This window comes from Acipenser ruthenus, chromosome 9 (assembly GCF_902713425.1).
Source record: "Acipenser ruthenus chromosome 9, fAciRut3.2 maternal haplotype, whole genome shotgun sequence".
In the NCBI taxonomy this organism is placed as follows: Eukaryota; Metazoa; Chordata; class Actinopteri; order Acipenseriformes; family Acipenseridae; genus Acipenser; species Acipenser ruthenus.
Genome location: NC_081197.1, coordinates 10,228,057 through 10,247,675, shown reverse-complemented (window position 1 = coordinate 10,247,675; position 19,619 = coordinate 10,228,057). Strand labels below are relative to the sequence as shown.

General features: G+C 35.1%; 1 protein-coding gene across 1 annotated transcript; it reads right to left on the bottom strand.

Annotated features, from left to right (window-relative positions):
- Positions 1–332: 332 nt before the first annotated feature.
- LOC117405130 (testis-specific expressed protein 55) lies at positions 333–12,201 on the bottom strand. Its single transcript, XM_034007944.3, has 4 exons — positions 12,051–12,201; positions 7,223–7,363; positions 5,776–5,838; positions 333–1,229 (listed from the first exon to the last, which is right to left on the bottom strand). The coding sequence occupies exons 2-4, from the start codon at positions 7,361–7,363 to the stop codon at positions 1,191–1,193; spliced, it is 243 nt and encodes an 80-aa protein (XP_033863835.1). The 5' UTR covers positions 12,051–12,201; the 3' UTR covers positions 333–1,190.
- Positions 12,202–19,619: the final 7,418 nt, after the last annotated feature.

Here is a 19,619-nt window from a genome sequence, read left to right as displayed (position 1 = left end):
AACTGTGAATTCTTTAGTTTAAGATGGCATGACAAGACACTATTGCAGAAATGCAAATTTGGGTGTAAAATGGGCAATACATTCCTTAACCCCAGTCATTTTTCATTCCTAAAATATTGATAACACTTTAGAGCACCACTACAGTTGTGAGACAGCTTGCTCATTCAAACATTTGGAGAGGAAACAACAACGAAGGGATACCAAGATAGTTAGTAAGCAGAGAGTTCATTGGAAGAAAATGGCTAACATCCTGACACACCCCAAGTCATTCTGCATTTCTTTATTCTCCACACTTATTGGAGGGTTGTGTACCATTTGGAATATTTGAATGAACAACATAGCATAAGGTACATGCAGGTTAAACATGCTGTTTATTGAAATAAAACCACCAATATACTATACAATTCTAAATCTATATTCTGAGCTAAATACATCAGAGCTTTTACATAACTGGCACGCATAAGAGTGTGACTGACAGGCATCCTTCTTGACTTCTGCAAATGGTAATTTTGCATACAGTATGTATGTACTGATCACTAAAATGTGTTATCATATTATGTGTAAAACTAAACTGATTCAGTGTACCATCTTATTAGTACCATAACTACTAATGAGATCATTTCTTTTCACGATTTCATCAATTTATGTTTGATCTACATTTAAAAAATCCACAAAAGTATTAAACAATATAATTTTGTTTTGCACATTTTACGTTTCTGAAATCCACATGTTAAATTCTGGTAGCAAAAGAAGCAATACATTGCCTTTATTTTCCTGAAATGTATATATTTTTATTTTGTTGCATTGACAACATTTTACAAGAAACCCCTAAAAGCTTTTATTTACAGTATGGATTAAAAAGGATACCCTCATAGGTGGAAAAACATTTTTAAATGTAAAAACACACGGACACACACTCAGTTTAGCTATTAAGATTGTACAGGTTGGTTTGTTTTACAATCAAAACATGTAAAAATATAAAAAGGATTCTAAAATGTTCTTTTCAAGTTTTGTCATATTTTTATATTATCAACGGAAACCAGGACCCTGAATAACATTATTGATGCAATTCTAGCTTAACTGTGACTACTAAATAAAAACAAATTGTGGTTGTCATCTTCAACTATGCGCCTGGTGCCTGTTCATGATGTGGCTATGGTAAGTCCTTCCGTGCAATTAAATTAAATGCTTTAATTGGTTTCCTTCTTATTCTTGATCATAGTTTGCACCTACAAAAAGAACATAGTTCACAGTTAGCAAATTCCATTGTGTTCAATAAAATTAAGAACATGCTTCAGAGCTTTAGTACTGTGTATAGCTGTAGGTAACAACTGACACACTGTTCATCACACCCACTATTCATCATACTCATTAGAAATCTGCATTGCATGACAGGCTCCTAGGCTAGTATTCTGTGCATATTAAGCTACAATAAAACAGTCGGAGAAGGACATTTTTTACTAGACCTTCTTCCATTTGAAATGTATTTGCTTACGATTGTAAGTCGCCCTGGATAAGGGCGTCTGCTAAGAAATAAATAATAATAATAATAATAATTTGAGACCAAGATGGCATCTTATTCAGGAATGATGTTTTTCTTTTACAGTGGTCTAGAAGGAATTCCAAATCAGTTTACAAAGAAGCGACATTGCTGATTGCTAACAAGCGATTTCAATTCATGATAACATTACATAGAGCAGGGTTGTTGTCACAGTGGAGGAGTGTTTGTCTATGTGATTTTTGCCAGGTGAGTAACGTAACAGTTTGACTTTGTATCACTGTTCATTGTTTTGCTACTGTCCCCTCTAAGATACTGGTCTTATAATTGTATTTTTCAACTTATTCAGTATCAATGAGTAGGATTCTGGGTGCAACAACTAGGACCATTGCTCTTATGGATAAAAAACAGGAAATCAAGACAATCAGGGGCATACAAAGTAAATGTGTACATGGCTTATTTCCACACAATTTTCAATTTTCAGAGTGGTTACATTTTTGTCAATGTTTAGTTTTGTCCCGATTTCTTCCACTGCTTTTTTAGTTTCACGTGTGCTTTCTTTCTAGACAGGAAGATTTAATTCCAAATCCCATTGCAATAATGGAAATATATATATATATATATATATATATATATATATATATATATATATATATATATATATATATATATATATATATATATACTTTAACAATTTCATCAGTTAGATTTTCATTTTATTTTTTTCAAGACTTGAAATGATGGAGGCAAAAGACCTGTATCCTAATGCATCAGAAAGAACATCTTGTAACAACAGTGTTTCTGAACTGACTTTTGGAGCCAACCATCCTCTGCTGACTATAAATGTCCCATTTCACTTCAATAAACAACTCAATTCAGACATTTACTTAATGTAGCATGCATCGTTGCTGCTTAAAACATCTTAACTGTACTGAAAAAATGAGTAAAATGCTCTTAAAGTTAGTGCACGTCTGCCTGGACTATTTCTATTTGCTCCCAAATCTAAGCATCATGGGTTTGACTTTGTACTTTACATTATATTATTATTTGAATATCCCAAAGGACGTACATTATGTAAAAAAATAAATAAAGTGTACAAGAAATATGAATACAGAAAGACAGATCGACGGACAGACCAATTTATATACCCCAAGATTACGATATTTAAAAATATATAATTTGTGCTAAATATTATTAGCAAGTCAAAAAATATTGATGATGTACCCCAGGACTACGTTCATGAATCATAAAATCAGAATACCTGTACTGTAAAATTAATAATTTTTTTTTTTTTACTAACATAAGGGCAATAAAGAATAAAGAAACATATTGTCCAACAAAGAACAAAGCTAAAGGGCAGCAGTGTGGAGTAGTGGTTAGGGCTCTGGACTCCTGACCGGAGGGTTGTGGGTTCAATCCCAGGTGGGAGACACTGCTGCTGTACCCTTGAGCAAGGTACTTTACCTAGATTGCTCCAGTAAAAACCCAACTGTATAAATGGGTAATTATATGTAAAAATAATGTGTAAATAATAATGTAATTGTATGAAAAAAATAATGTGATATCTTGTAAAAATTGTAAGTTGCCCTGGATAAGGGCATCTGCTAAGAAAATAATAATAATAAAGCTGATGCTATGTAGGTATTCTTGAGCTGTATGAATGCTTTTTAGTGCTACTCTAATTCTATCAGGATTGTTCCATCATGAAATATCTGTTCTTTCTGGATCTCTTACCTCCCTCTGCTGGACAAGTTGAAAACGATTGCAATCCAGCAGTTTTACTGTATTTTCCTGGCAATGTACTGGAATACGGTTTGAGTTTTTTTGCTCCAGTATAATGTGAATGTTTGTCTCTGTTCTACAAGAGCCATAAGAAGGATCAAGCAAATACATTCTTTTATTTGTCCTTGCTGGGGAAGATACTGAAACATGTCATCATTGCATTAAGGCTGTCTTTCATATACCACTGCCACTAGCTATTATAAGCACACCAGGTCTTGACTCCAAGTGCATTAAATAAACAAAGGATGTGCAACAGGAAATGGCTGTTGAATTCAAAGAATATTCAAGTTATGACAGGATGCACTCTTTTAACTGTAGATCTGTGAGCAATATCAATGGGCTAAGAAGTTACATAATCTGTTATTATTATTATTATTATTATTATTATTATTATTATTATTATTATTTAGCAGATGCTTTTACCCAAAGTGACTTACAGAAATTAAACAAAATATAACAATATACAGTATGTTACAGGCAATACAAATGCAAAAATAAAGAGTTATATACAATATACACAAAAAAAAATTAAAACATGAAAATAAAAAGATATATAAAATAAGAATTTACAAATAAACGTTGAATAAGTGGGTTTTAAGAAGACAGAGGAAAGCAGTAAAAGATTGAACAGTCCTGAGGTTAACCGGTAGCTGGTTCCACCACAGGGGGACGAGGTAAGAGAAGGAGCGAGCACGAGAGGAAGTAGAGTGAAGAGAAGCCATAACAAGTCATCCCAGTAGAGGATGAGCGGAGAGGGCAGGAGGGAATATAAGGAGACACGATAGGCAAGGTCAAGGGTCATACATTGAACAATAAAGTAGAAAAATGTTATATATTCAACTGCCATCAGAGCATGTATTGCTTAAATACTCTGTCCCAATATTATGGGACCGATAAAAACACATTTTAAGTTTCTGATAAGCTTGACGGAGATAACTTGCACTGACTAAATACATGCACCATTAACATTAACACGTTTGATACATTGATATTGTACATGGTCCTTCAGTTCTATGTCTGACACTTAAATATTAATAAAGTATGGATGGCATCATTTATTCCACCAGCGCTCTTTTTCTTTGGTAACAGGTAATTTCTACGTGGAACTTGTGTTAAAGTAAATCATTTATTTCCATCACAGTATTTGTATTTATTTGCATTACCGGTGCTCTCTTGGTGGTAAGGAATTAAATTATTATTATTATTATTATTATTATTTATTTCTTAGCAGACGCCCTTATCCAGGGCGACTTACAATTGTTACAAGATATCACATTATACATTATTTCACATTATACAGATATCACATTATTTTTACATACAATTACCCATTTATACAGTTGGGTTTTTACTGGAGCAATCTAGGTAAAGTACCTTGCTCAAGGGTACAGCAGCAGTGTCCCCCACTGGGGATTGAACCCACAACCCTCCGGTCAAGAGTCCAGAGCCCTAACCACTACTCCACACTGCTGCTGATAATTATCTTCATTATAACATGCAGCTCATGATTGCCTCCCAAGGGAAATGATACATTGATATGGAAGTGTATAGGAATGTTTTTCAGATTAAGGAATTTACATAGTTTTGTTGTTAAGTTTGTTGGAAATAGCTTTTTAAAAAGTTTTGACTTCATGAGATGTTATATAAGTAAATTAAATATTTGTTATTGATAAAAAAAGAAAAACAAATTAACTGCACAATAAACCCCCTGGGACCTGTTAAAAACCAGCACTGTCAATATGCAGAGTACAAACAAATATGCTATGCAGCTGCATAAACACTGACCAGTGTAAAAACTGATTGGGGTCTGTCGCTTCTTCCAATTGGACAAGTGGTGGGCCTCAAACTAAGTGTTCATGCCATGTTTCATAATCATCAATACATTTAAACGATGTATCTGAACAGAAAACTTTTCTTAAGTTATTGAGAAGTAATTACTCATTTGGAAACTGTCAGCCTTATGGGTAAAGAAATGTACTCCGTAGGGTTCTTCACTCACAACCCTTATTACAGAGACGTCCTTGAAAGGCAAACTGTTTGATTGTGATTAGGTGCTCAGTATAATTATGTGCTCCTAATAAGGTTTAATGTAATTAGGAAGGAACATATAGTAGCCTTATATCAGAAGTAAGGTTACAACAGAGAGCCTTTTAATGAGTTAAAAGTATGCTTGCAATTGATATGATAAAAAGGAAGTCTGTTTGAAGTACAGGTTCTTGTTTAATTTTAGATGGTAATTAGTAATTAGCAACGGTTGCACTTCAAAATAAGATTTACAGCACAGAAAAGTAAACTTGGCTGCATTTTTTAAAATTCAAATTGAGGTATTGTAATTCATTCTCAGCACTGGACAGGAGCTCCCAACCCAACTGTTGTTGGATCTAAACAGCCACGATGCTCATTAAACCTCTGCCAAAGCCATGCCTGCTTGAGTTAAATAATAATAATAATAGTAATAATAATAATAACAATAATAATGAATCGTCAAACCCAACCTGTTCTAACATGAACTGAAGAGGTTCTTCAGGTCTTGCATACACCAAGTTTTCTGTAATCTCCTGTTGAATGAAAACAGTGTAAATGCATTATAAATGTTCTTCAACAGGCTAAATATTTAGTTTTGCAGCACCAAGCATGTAATGTGCATAATGCAGTCAGTATAATCCAAATCATGTAATTGAAATGATGCAAAACAAATAAATAAATAAATAAATGTAACAGCTAATGGCACTTTAGTAAATAAATAATCAAAGTTTCATACAAAACAATGTAATTACTAATTTAATTATTCACTATTTGAAGATGATTATATATATATATTTTTTAATATATTGATTGTTTCTGTTTTCAGAAAAAAAAAATCCAGGTTGCTTTAAACCAATATCACACTTGTTCAATTCTGTCACAGTTAATTAGCACACAGCATTACAATTCTTACATAACAAATACAGTATGCACACATACATGGGAAATTAAAATAAAAAATAATAATAATGTAATTGTAAACCAACTAAAATAAAAAAATAATAATGTCATTGTAAATCAAATAGCCTTAACTATATCCTATTATATATGTATCATCTACTATCATACTTTGATACAGAAGGGCATTTTTCTGAATGAAGACCATGCTCTCCTTACATGAATTAAACAAATCACATTAGATATGAATGTACGGTACATTATATTATTATTATTATTGGTTGGAAGCCATGGGAAGTCTTATGATGTTGTGTAATTGAGTGCCTAGTCACGTACAGTTGAAAGTGACTGGACTACATTCAAGACATGGGGAGACAGACTTCTTACATACTGCCACATTAGGGGGTTTACTGCTTGAAAAAGAATTAATACACTGTTCCAATCAGTGATGGTGCCACATTTCTGTCGAGGGCCACCACATGATGCTCAAGAGTTACGGCAAACAAGTCTATTCTTCCTATTTCCCATTACATATAAAACACATACACAGTAAAAGAGCCGAGAGAAAAATAACATAGTCTTCTTTATTTTGGACTCTGTTCAAATAGATGGTGGGGAATTGCAGTCTGTGGGGACTAGAACAGCAAAAGACAACTTAATTGAGCACACTTCAGGGGTACAAATGTTTATGTGCTTAAAAGAGCATTCTGATCACAGTATGTTAATGACTTATAATAATTCATTCATATTGGATGAAATTGTATAAGTGCTGCTGATCCTGGACACACTGTTGTGTCAAATAAATTGCAATATAGATTGAAGAGCACTGAGAAGAAAATAATAATCTTGTTTCTCTGGGGTGCTGACCAATCATAGAAAAAAAGTCAGTGAAAAGAAGAAAATGCATCACAAAACAAGTCAAACAGGTTTTAGTGTGCACCACACACGACCCCTCTCAATTTTCACCTCCTTGGGCATTCCACTGGCAAGGTAAAACATATAAGAAATGATCTCACACACCTGAAAGATGTAAAGAATGTTGTGTTTCTCCATGTACTTTACTGAGCGCTCAAATGGGTCCTCGTAGGTAAAGTAAGAGTCTTTATACTGGTCTGGGGTTTCTGTAATGAGGATGTTGTCTGTAGCTTCCATTTCAGCCATCTTAACAAGAAAAAGCATACAACATTCCATTTTAAAATAGTTGAAAACATTGGTCCTCACTACACAATCGTTGGGGGCCACAGGGCCTTATAATCATCTTTATTCCTCATATATTTAGGATTATTCAGTTTTTTCACTTACCTTTATTTATTAACGTTGACAGATTTGTAGCACCTGTTTCTATTACAGACAAGAGTAACCACATTTTTGGAAAGTTTTGGTAGAATTATCACCCCACTTCAGGATCTAAAGCAGGACAGCTCCAGGAAAGTTGCAAGCGATGCAAATCACGAATTTGAGTTTCTGATCAGTGCAAAACTGACTCAAAGACTGTGCCCCTCTGTAATGCATTACAATCACCCGAGCGCGACCTTGTTTGGGCATCTGAACAAGCTGGCTGTTTTGCTTAAAAGAGATGATGAATTGTTTAACCAGATTTGGAGCAGTGCTTGTGATACCTCGTCGGAATATGACATTCTTGTTGGGACACCAAGAACAAATGTACATCAGTGTCATCATGCCAATGCATCACCTAAAGAGTACTGGAGAATGAATGTCTTTATTCCATTTATTGACCACTTAAGATCGCCTTTGCCAACCTCTGAAAGCTTAGTATGTAAGGGATATTACACTGGAAACGGGATGACACTGAACAAGAGTACCGAAGATTTCTTGTTAATGAAGATAGCGTTGACTGTGAACTACAGCTGTGACAGTTGGCAATCCAGGAAGGGGGGGTCAATGCACAGGACCTCAACTCTGCTGTGAAAAATCATGTACCGACTGTACTCCAACATGAATGCCAATTCTGACAGTTCTGTTAACAATGCCTGTGTCTACTGCTTCGTTGAACGGTTGCTTAGCTGCCTTAGACGTCTTAAGACTTATCTGTGGAGTACAACGTGGGAAGAAAGATTAACTGGACTTGCACTATTGAACATATATTGGGACGTGGAGGTGGATATCAAACGTATCAAACTTGTTCTGCATGACAAACGTATTGCCCTTGGTTTTGATGACCTAGAGTAATATATATATACTGTATATTATATATATATATATATATATATATATATATATATATATATATATATATATATATATATATATATATATATATATATATATATATCTTCCTACATGTAAGGTTTCCATTTATAATATTTCCTGTTAGGGTTATAGCAATGTTAAACATGTATTATTTGTATTCATACACGTTTGGTGGGTTTTAACTGTTAAATGCTGCATTTACAGCTATTTTTAATGTTTATTATTATTATTTGTTTATTTAGCAGACACCTTTATCCAAGGCGAGTTACAGAGACTAGGGAGTGTGAACTATGCATCAGCTGCAGAGTCACTAACAACGTCTCAAGGTCACACAGTGAGTCAGTGAGTGAGCCGGGATTTGAACTGGTTACAAGCCCTTTTGAAGAGTTGTTTGACGTATTCCATAGAGGCTATAATAATCTCTGTTAGTAATATGTAAGCAATACGGCACGACAGTGTGTGTGATATACTCTAATATATCACACACCCTGAAGTGCCTTATTGTACTTATAAAATGGGTTAACCACCTAAATTGAATAAAAAAATTAATGAACAAAAAAGTCATTTTTATTAAATATCCTTCCGCCTTGAAGTAAGCTAAAAGAAAAACACACAAATAGCTCCATATAACTTATATTCCATATAATAAAACCAAAAATTCATTAATTAAAAAAAAGTGATTTATAGATGTTGAATTAAACATTGCCATTTAAAGTGCAGTTTTTCTGTATTTGATTCATTATACTTCTTGTAATTCTTGATTTGTTCATTACATTTTAAAGTAAAATATTACTGCCTATTTTCATCATTATACAGTACAAATGAGTCTGCCTTCAATCACGCAGACCCCTCCTCACAGGGTAGTAACAGGAGATAGCCATACCAGATTTGTGCTACCACTTCACAGTGGTGAGAAATACATTATTTGCATGAAATATCCAGTTACTTATCAAACTGACTTATTACCACTATGGGGCCCTGGGGGGCCCTATTACCACTACAGGGCCCCGGGGGCTCTATTACCACTACATGGCTCCAGGGGCTGTAGTACCACTACGGGGCCCATGGGGCTCTATTATCACTACGGGGCTCCGGCGGGCTCTATTACTACGGGGCTCCGGGAGGCTCTCTTACCACTACGGGGCCCATGGGGCTCTATTATCACTATGGGGCTCCGGGGGATAGTTTTGATGCTATTTGAAATACAGGGCCTCTATTAATTTGTAATAAATGTAATTGATAATATAAATAATTTGGGGGTATACCAAAGAGATATTTATTACAACACCATAAGAAATATTACTGCAGTATACATATGACAACTAATGTTTTTGTTTTCAGGAGTACAATGGAGGTGTCTGCAAGTTATAATATCAAGTATTTTCTGTGCATAATAATATATTTTCGTGACTTTTTTGTGAGCATTTCAAATATCAAGTTGTTAACCGTGTATTTTAGACTGGAGAAAGTTTTTAATGTAAAAGGCAAAAACATTCTACAATTCAAACTAACCTTACCTTTGGAATTTAATGGCATTTTTACTGCTGCAGTTCTGAAAAACAGCACTGCTCCCCCGGGGGTGATCTGAGAGCGTATTTTAGTATGCTGCGTATGGATATCTCAGTGATTTGCCCCTTTTTGAAAAGATGTGCTGACCCATGGTGATATGCTGCAATAAACACCCCATATGACCTGTTTTGACCAAACAGGATAGAGTATTTAAAATACCCATTTTATAACACCCCCTAAAGCACACAGAAAACATGGTTACACTTTAACTGGGCTGGGCTTGTTTTCAGCTAAATGGTAATTATTCTGTTTGTTGATGCGCTTCAGGTTTGACTCAGTAGTTCATTTATTTTATTTTATTTTTCTTTCTTTGCATTTAAATATAACCTTCGATTTTTAGTTGTCGATGAACGTAGAAAGCTAAGCTGGCATTTGGTTTTGTTGGCAGGCCTGTATACTTTGCGAATGTTTTCGTGGGGGCTGGCGGCAGGTATGCAAGTATATCACAAATGCTAAATATTTGTAGGCAAGTTAAATTCTGTATTTTAGAAATAATATTTTTCCTCAATTTATTTTTATGCTGTACTGCACAAGGACACATTTAATTGTGGCAGGATAATCTACAATATAGGCCTAATTCAGTCAATTTAATTTGGATTGATGTTGAAATATAATGCAAATTGTTAGTCTTAGAAGTGAAAAGACAGACACCGCTCATTACTCAAATCTGCCTGTAAAGGATTAAACAAGAAATAGGACAGCAAATCACCAGCTGTCTTACAGGGTCATTTGGGTTTAATTTTAATTAATATATTGAATGTTATATAATGAGCATCACAGGGATTAAGCATTTCAGTTAAGGAAGCTGCCCGGTAAATAAATAAAGGCATAGTGATGATAATGGTAATGATAATGATAATAATAACTACAAAACTAAGTTTTCACTACAGTAACCTGAAAAACATGGGTCCAAAGACTCCTGATATATTGTTGGAAAACAGAAAATGTGTCAGATGTTTGGTAACTGCATCTTAAAGATCTAAAAAAGCCTATTTGATCCATCAATATATTTTGTTTTTATTTATTTATTTATTGTATTTACCAGACATGTTTGTGATTACCTGTAAATCTGACCAAGTTTGCTAATAGATAGACCACAAAGTTATGCTGAAAGCAGAGGTCTTAAATAAAGGACATGCAAAACTGAAGTAATAGTCAGGTGTATTCAACATAATAGTCCTTATGCTATAGAGAACAAATGAAGACTGTAAAGTTTGTAAACACATGGTTTGCTGTGAGGTAAGTGAATTGCCAGGTTTTTGGCAAGAGATTTTTCAGGGGCAATGATTCATGCTGTTTACAAAAAAACAACTGTAGTGAAGTAGGTGTAGCAATAAACAGTCTTTCATGGGACAGCTACATACAATACAATAACTATACTGTAGATTTAGATTCAGAATCTTAGGCAATTTAAATGTTTGTTCAAATTGCAGCCTAGGCAAGCCACTGAGCAACAGTGCACTCACTATGTGTTGCAGGATGTTCTGTAGCCTACAGTATAGCCTATGTGGCAGAATAAAACAACAGAGCATATGATCCTAGAATGCACAGTGTCAGCTGCAGCGTATCTAATTAGACAAGGATATTACACAAAGAAGTGTAGAAAGAAACCAGGAAAAAACAGGATGGAGGAACAGAAGCAGAGGAGACGGGTTACTTAATACAGTATAAACTTTAAGGTACAAAACAAGACATTTGTGCACAGCATATAGGATACTTTCTATACCACAAAGTAAAAAGCTTGATAGTACAAGGACAGTTTTAAAATATACATTTTTCTACGACTTATATTACTACTACGACTACGACAACTACTAATAATAATAAAATATGTTCAACTATTTTTAAAAAATCAATCATTTTCAACAAACTACTTCAAATTCTACAAAATCCATACACCAATATGCACTTTACGGTAAATAAATGCTTAGCTAACCATATATTTGCAACTCTGGCTTACAATAGCAATACTACATAGTAACATTAGTAACCGTACTTTTAAAGTAGGCCTACAGTATTCAATAAGATCCAGTGGCAAAGAAATCATTTTACAAATTGTAAAACTTACGTTTTTTTAAAACGTTCAAGGCTTGCGGTATTTCCTGGTGCTATATTTAGTAAATGTCAGCGTTTACCCTGTAGTGACTTTAATTTTAAACGCGTTTAAAAAATGATTTGTCTGCATCTGTTCCCGGGGCTTTCTGTATACACGCTCAACGTGTTGTCTTAGCAACCGTAAACAAAAAAGCCTCACACTGCTTTGAGGTAAGTGCGTCACGTGCCAATAGAGACACCTGCTGTATAGTAAACCTGGGCTTCCCAACCAGCGGTGTACTCCTAAATCTGAAAGTACTGGAACGCTAATAGAATATAGATTTTCTTAAACAACAATTACACAAAGTCACGTTTTATTTGTTGCTTGAGCTTGAGGTAACATGTAATAGGTAATGCATGCGCCTCGCATTCGACTTGTAGTCTACCCCCCCTGTCAGTGCTGTCAGATTGGCAGTATCCGGGCCACATGTGTATTGTTTTGAAAGCATACTGTCTGGTGGTTTAGTTATTTTTATCGAGCTTTTTTTTTCTGTTCCTTTCGATTAGGAGGTCATCACCAGCGCATAACTTCTATCACCACGATGTTCCTGTATAGATCACGTCCTCCCCTCATCTTTTTTTTTGTCACCATTTTAAGGACTGTATCAGTACAATTACAATTGTTTTTAAATGTATTTTAAAGATAAAGATGACGATTTTTCAGGATCTGTCGCATTTTATCTCAAATAAAAAAAAAGGATAAAAACACCGGTTCTGGTTCTGTAAATTGTGAGAAATAACCAAGCAAAGCAAATAAATAAATACATAGTTTATAACAGTACTGTGTTTTTATTATTATTATTTTAAATAAATGTGTAGCCCTTATTTATGCTTTTGTAATATATATAAAATCTTAATTGTAAGTGCGGTTTTTGGCTGGTTTAAAAAACATGATTTGGTTACTGTTTGGTAGGTCGTTGATCAACCATTAGTTATGCGTTATGAATCCCACATCCTCATTCTCAGTGATTATTATTTTGTTTCCCCCATGATAAAGGGATAAAGCTCCCATGGCTATTTTCTTGAGAACTTAATCAGCATGGGCATTCGTTGTTAAATTCTGCTACAATGAATTTCTCCATGCACATGACAGAACACAAACCTGGGCAGATATCAGGGCTTCAGAACCAGAAAACGTAACAGTGCTCCAAAAGAGCCACAAACACTGCACTGGAGCCATCATAGCATGCTGTGGTCACATACTTTTTCTTGGTATTTTATATCCTTGACGGGATTAGTTACTTGTTATTAGTTTTGTACAGTCGATGTCATGCTGCTCTTTGTATAAAAATTACATTGATGACACTTGGCAAATGTTGGCACATCACAAGATTTTAATAATGCCACCATACCAAATCAACTATTTTCTATCACCACCTGACCGCCTCTGCTTTCAACCAAACCCATTAGCTTATGAGCATATGGTGAAAATGTTATCTCTGCCTTGTTTCCTGTAAAATTATATCAGAAAAAAAAACTAAAAAAAAGTTTGAAAATGGGTGAACATTGACCTGCATTATGCTAGTGAAACAAACCTTTTAAAATAACATTGCATGCATTAGTAGTTATAGAGGGGAATCCAACACATGCAGCCATGATGTGGATCAGCAAATAAATCTGGGGGAAGCATTTATCTAACCCAGTTAGGTCACTGGGATTCTGTGATTTCCTGCCAGTTTTTTCTGATGAAAAAGTATTTCATTAAACAAACTGCTAGCAAATTGTCTTTCTTCTTCCTTTTGGTAGCACTTTTGAACTTCCTGTTGTTTCTTTGAAACAGCATGCCTTGTGACAGTCTCTATTCTTTGAGGAAACTGAGAATTCATGGAGCCGTTACAGAAAATGATCATGAACATGATCTGTATCTGGACAGTGTTGCCAAATCATTTAATGTAGGCATTATACAGTCCTTTTCCAACCAGCCCCCTTCAGCCTTTCCATTTTCAAGGCAATCTGGCAATCTCTGACATGTGTTATACGGCAGTACAGGGTTACAACACAAGCTTAATATTTAAATACAGTGTAGTTTACAGTAAGTGCAATAGTACAACTAAAATATAATATGAACTAGGATGCAACAAGTTAGGATTACAACAAGTTCTATCTCATATTAGTAGTGTAAGGGTGATGCATTAGCTGAGGATCCAGTAACATGATGCTCAGGTCAGGCAAGTCCAGTGCATAGTAGGAGGGGTAGCTTGAGAGATCTACAAGCGCAGTCTAAACAGGTGGGTCTTGAGGATGCGGTGGAGAGACGGAGCAGTCCTGAGTTTCTCCAGAAGCTGGTTCCACCACAGAGGGGCTAGGGAAGAGAAGGAGCGGGCACGGGAGGATGGAGTGACTAGTCAGCCAGTAGTGGAGGACCAGAGAGAGCGAGAGGGATTAAAGGGAGACACTAGGAATTGGAGGTAGGAGGGGCAGTGTGGTGAAGAGAGAGGTAGGCAAGAACAAGGGTCTTGAATTGAATGCGAGCAGAGATAGGTTGCCAGTGTAGGGTGCGAAACAGAGAGGGGTAGCATGAGAGTAGCGAGGCTGGGAGAATACAAGACAAGCAGTTGAATTTTGAATGAGCTGAAGGGAGCAGATAGCTGAACCAGGGAGACCTGCAAGGAGAGTGTTACAGTATGATGATTTGGGATGACACATTCTATATATATATATATATATATATATATATATATATATATATATATATATATATATATATACACACACATATAATATATATACACACACACACACACACACACACATATATATATATATATATATATATATATATATATATATATATATATTAGCAAAGGTGCTAGAGGAGGCTGAGTGTATTCAGCTAATTTTAGACTGTTCTGGAATGGTTTCACTCCTCATTAATAAATTGCCATACATACGCTCATCTGCCTTTGGGCCTTCTTATCTGATTGCCAATCTTCTCAGGTTTTCACTGAGATCATAGAATGGTAATCTACTAATGATTTAAAAAAGTTGAGGAAAACATCTGGGACAATGGTTTTTGGTTGTTATGCCCCCCTTTCTAAAATTCAACCCTAAATGATATCAGGAAGCCAGAACAATGAAATCTTCTTCATTTAGCGTTCATAATTATAAATTACTTAACATTGTGATTTTTTAAAATAGTATCTGATGAATATCTCAAGCAATTTTTTTTTTGTAGTTCTCTGCCTTATAATGGTTTACTACAGGAAATATGTGTGTGTGTTGTGTGTGTGTAGTTATTACTATCAATGTGCGGACAAAATTTGAGAAAATGTCCCAAAAAGATAGTAGCTCCTGAAAAAACGATGTTGTGGGAACATCCCAACTTTGTAAACTAAATATGCATTAAAAAAAATAAAGTGCCAAACTATTTAGTTTGTTGTCGACTTTCACCCTGTGTGGAGTTCTGTCTGACTGGAGTTAGAAATAGTAAATGAAAAATATAGTGAGAGTCAATGAGAAGTCCCCACAAATATAGGAATACAAATTGTTTTTATTGGAGTCATTTCCAGCACTCCTCACATATACATTTGACATAGTTTTTCATATCTTTTTTTTTTTATCATCGTATTAAGGAAAGAGACTTTAATGCTTCATTTGTATGATCACACTTTCATGGAACAGTGCCTGCACACTACTACAGATCCACGCCTGCAGATAACCAGCAACATTGCAGGAAAACCCAGCAATTCATCACTTTTACAGGGGTTACTTTTATAATCATTTCTCAAGCTTTGCTAAACTGTATTTGCTTGTATTTATTTGATCTCAGCCTACAGTACAGCTTTTCCCAGCTGAAATAGCAACCCCTCATCACATGGAGTGCGGCGATGCTGTGACACTGGGAAGCACACCATGAGGCACATTGCAGTGGTTTGTAACAAATGCCTTTACAACACGGTTGCCATTTTGTCCCCGGGTGACGGCACCTTTTTTTTTTTAATCACATAGGATCACTTTATGATTGGTGCTTGTGACTTTATTAAGCAACTACAGCCCTGACTATAACCATGCATGGTGCCTACGAACTTAAAAAAAAAACTTGATATCATAACTGCTGTAGTGTTACATAGAGCTATGGCCAATAGCATCGCCCTATAGAATGAACTAATTTTGCTTCATAAAGTCAAACGAAACCTGCTAAATAATGTTACATTAATGTTTCGAATTACGCACCGCTTTGTAGTTTACCACATACTTAAAGTAAAACTGACATTTCAAAATCTAATATGAAATACTGCACTACTATTATGGCTTCCATTAAGACTTTTGCAATATAATTTTTTGGTTTATTTGATTACATGATGTTAATTCAAAGATTAACAGTATGTTTGTATAGTTTTTCTTTTTTCAATCGTAAAATTCTAAGTGATGCAATACTTTTGGACATAGCTGTAGATGCAGTTTCTGCTTGAACACTTACATTAGAAATTGTAGAACAGGAAAATCCATATGCAATATTTTGTTATTGTGCTCTTCTTATGCAACCACAATGTTAAAGTTAACATCATAAAACAGCTATCTCTGCTTTACAGCCACCCACTCAGACAACGCTGAGCCCCAACATCAATTACCTGGTAATGCTGCATTGATCTGACACATCACTAATCCAATTCACTGCTGCAAAAATAAAATAGTACCTTACCAATCATATTAGGAATCATTATGTGCCCCTTTAAATGAGGTTTCTCATACAAGATATTTGTAACTGAAATTTTATTTCAAATGATTTAATCGATTTTACTATATTCATCAAAGGCCTACACATTGAATCTGAGGAAAAACAGCAAGATGTCTCAAGAGGTAACTACATTACAAAATTTGAAAAGGAGAATACAGTATGTATCACAAATATTCGATTCTATTAAAACATTCTATTAAAAAAAGACTTGAAAAGTTGCTGTCTGATGCATTTTCAATCCAATCCATCAAACTTCCATCCTGGCATTTTCTTCTTTTTATTTCAACAAAAAGCAAAAACTGAACAAAAAAAAAAATAACATTTCTTTCAAAAACATTCAAAAGTAAACCTTCCAGTGAAGTAACAATGAAAACAAAATGTATTTCAACACATTTTTATATAATTTAGTATGTCCAATTATGTTAACCCCTATTTTCTCCTCTATTTGGAATGTCCAATCATTTTTTCTCCTCACTGCAGCAATTCCCTACACAGCTCAGGAGATCTGAAGGTTCAGTGGGCGTCCTCCGATCCCACAACCAAGCCAGCTTCTTTTACACCCAGGAACTCGAGAGCAGATGTAAGCGAGCTACCGTCCTCTGGGAGACAATGGGCAGCCCTTCATGTATCCACTCTACGCTCACTGGGCACCTGGCCAGCAGGGTTCGCTGTAGTGCAACGAGGAGAAACAGTCCCTTCTGGTTTTGACTTCCTAACCCAGAGCCAATGCAACATTTTTTTCGGAATCCCCAAAGAAGACTGGCGACTCTGCACAGCCAGGACATGAACCTGTAGACATTTTTAATGGTTCAAAAACTGTAAATGAAATGAACAAATGCAGATGAATATGAAATCAAAGTACGGGTATAGTATCCAGACACAATAAGGTAAGATTTTTTTTAAATTATTGTTATAATTTCAAAATTATAGACCGCTATTTTGAAAGTGCAGGCCTGTGTTAGTTTCATCAAAAAGATAGACAAGCTTTTGCACAAGTTGGTGTCAGTTTCATTCAGTGGCTGGAGGTTGAGCTGTGCTGAGGTTTAAACAGTGAAGACTTTATGACGTTGGGTTTATTGTAAGATATACTGATTCTGTAATGCGTCTGTATATTGTTGGATATACTGACTTGGAAACTCCAATAGAAGCAAATGAGACAGTCATCAATTCCACTGTCTTGTAATTTTAAATCATTTTATGGACCATGACTGACTGTTGTTAGACAAATGTTCATCTAAATGATACATTGATAACTCTTTATGATATTCTGTACATTATCTTTGCAATTCATGGACCTCCTTGCATGACCCTTGCAAATACTCCAAATCCATAGACCATGTCAACTAAATGGTTTCAAGCAGCTGTAACAGCAAGAAATGCTTCAGAGCTTGATCTACTGATGCCAATGACCAGCTAACTAAGATTTTAGACATTGAAAAATAGCCAACAAGTTTTTAATTGTATTTCAGCATAACTGAGCGTTTAATAGCTATGGATGAGCAGGTAACTGAACTGTTTGACAAAGCCGATCTTCTAACATTCCTAATATATTTAGTTTACAGAATCCCTTGCTTTGGGTTTACAGCAGGTGCTCACAAATTGGGACCTCAAGGGCCTTCTCAGAGGGCTACGTGCATCTAGTTTAAATATATGGGAGTGAATCACTAAAGTATGCCAGCTTTACCAGCACCCAAGGTTACAGTATAGCAACAAACATCATTTATTACCCTCTGTAATCAGTGTGAATTAATGGCAGTGTCTGTCTGACAGGATTCGATCAATGTCTGGGGACTTGTTGTTGCAGACAATTCTCACTGATGCTGCTGGAGTTTAATGCAGGAGCCAAGTACTGTAGTGTGTGTATATATATATATATATATATATATATATATATATATATATATATATATATATATATATATATAAAGCAGCACTGTGCTCGGAACATAATTTGTCTACTGTATTTATGACTGGCCGGTGAAGTGTTATTACTGTTTTGAATTGTTAACTCAACAAGATTGAATGTATTCATGTTCTTGCATAGAAGTGTAATCCTATCAATTCAATTTATGTACATGTAGCTGATGAGTGCAAATGAAAGCAGCAATTGTTGGCAGTCTATAGAAAAAAAATGACAAGTGGGTGTTATATAAAATAAAAATACTGCATAAAAAGTGCTGTTTCAATTCTATAGGTAAAATAAAACAAAATCTAGCATTAATATTTTGCCCTGGGGATCACACACCACTCTATTTGCTGTATATGCATTTGAATTGAGTTATTCACAGCCTTCTCCACTTTTTTTGTTTTAAGATTTGAGTAAACACTTCAACCAAGTCTGAGTTTGAGCACGGCTCCTGTAGCAGATACCATTCATTGAAACCATGAAGCTAGGGGAAAGTTAACATTACTTTTCTTTCAATGGCTTCCTATTGTGTTCAGCAGATTAGAAAGGACAGTTTTGGATTGTTTTGACAACCATGTTTTTTTTATTTTTGAGAATTCTAATCCAGATAAGGAGAAAGGGCCAGCTGCATACAGTAACACTATTGAGCTATAAACTCACTAACGATCACCATGACATAATGCCTTAGCCAAGAACATAACAATGATTTATCTGTGTGGGTGTTATGAAATCATTCCGTTCAAATTAAACATTGCAAAAGAGAACCAGAAAGCGTTTATTGAAACTACATTTTAAAAAATGAAGGTGTTAAATGAGAGACACTCAAAAGGTGAAGTCCATTGATCCTCAACAATGCTTTTATAAACTATAGCAATTTATTTGGCCATCCAGAGTAATCAAAGAACCCAGGGTATGTCATAAGAATGCCTCACACAGCTAGACAGCTCTGAATAACATGT

Coding starts and splice junctions, on each gene's coding strand:
- LOC117405130 (XM_034007944.3), bottom strand. CDS start 7,363: ATGGCTGAAATGGAAGCTACAGACAACATCCTCATTACAGAAACCCCA. Junction 5,839..7,222: donor ACATTCTTTACATCTTTCAG/GTGTGTGAGATC, acceptor TTCATTCAACAG/GAGATTACAGAAAACTTGGT. Junction 1,230..5,775: donor TTCAGTTCATGTTAGAACAG/GTTGGGTTTGAC, acceptor TTCTTTTTGTAG/GTGCAAACTATGATCAAGAA.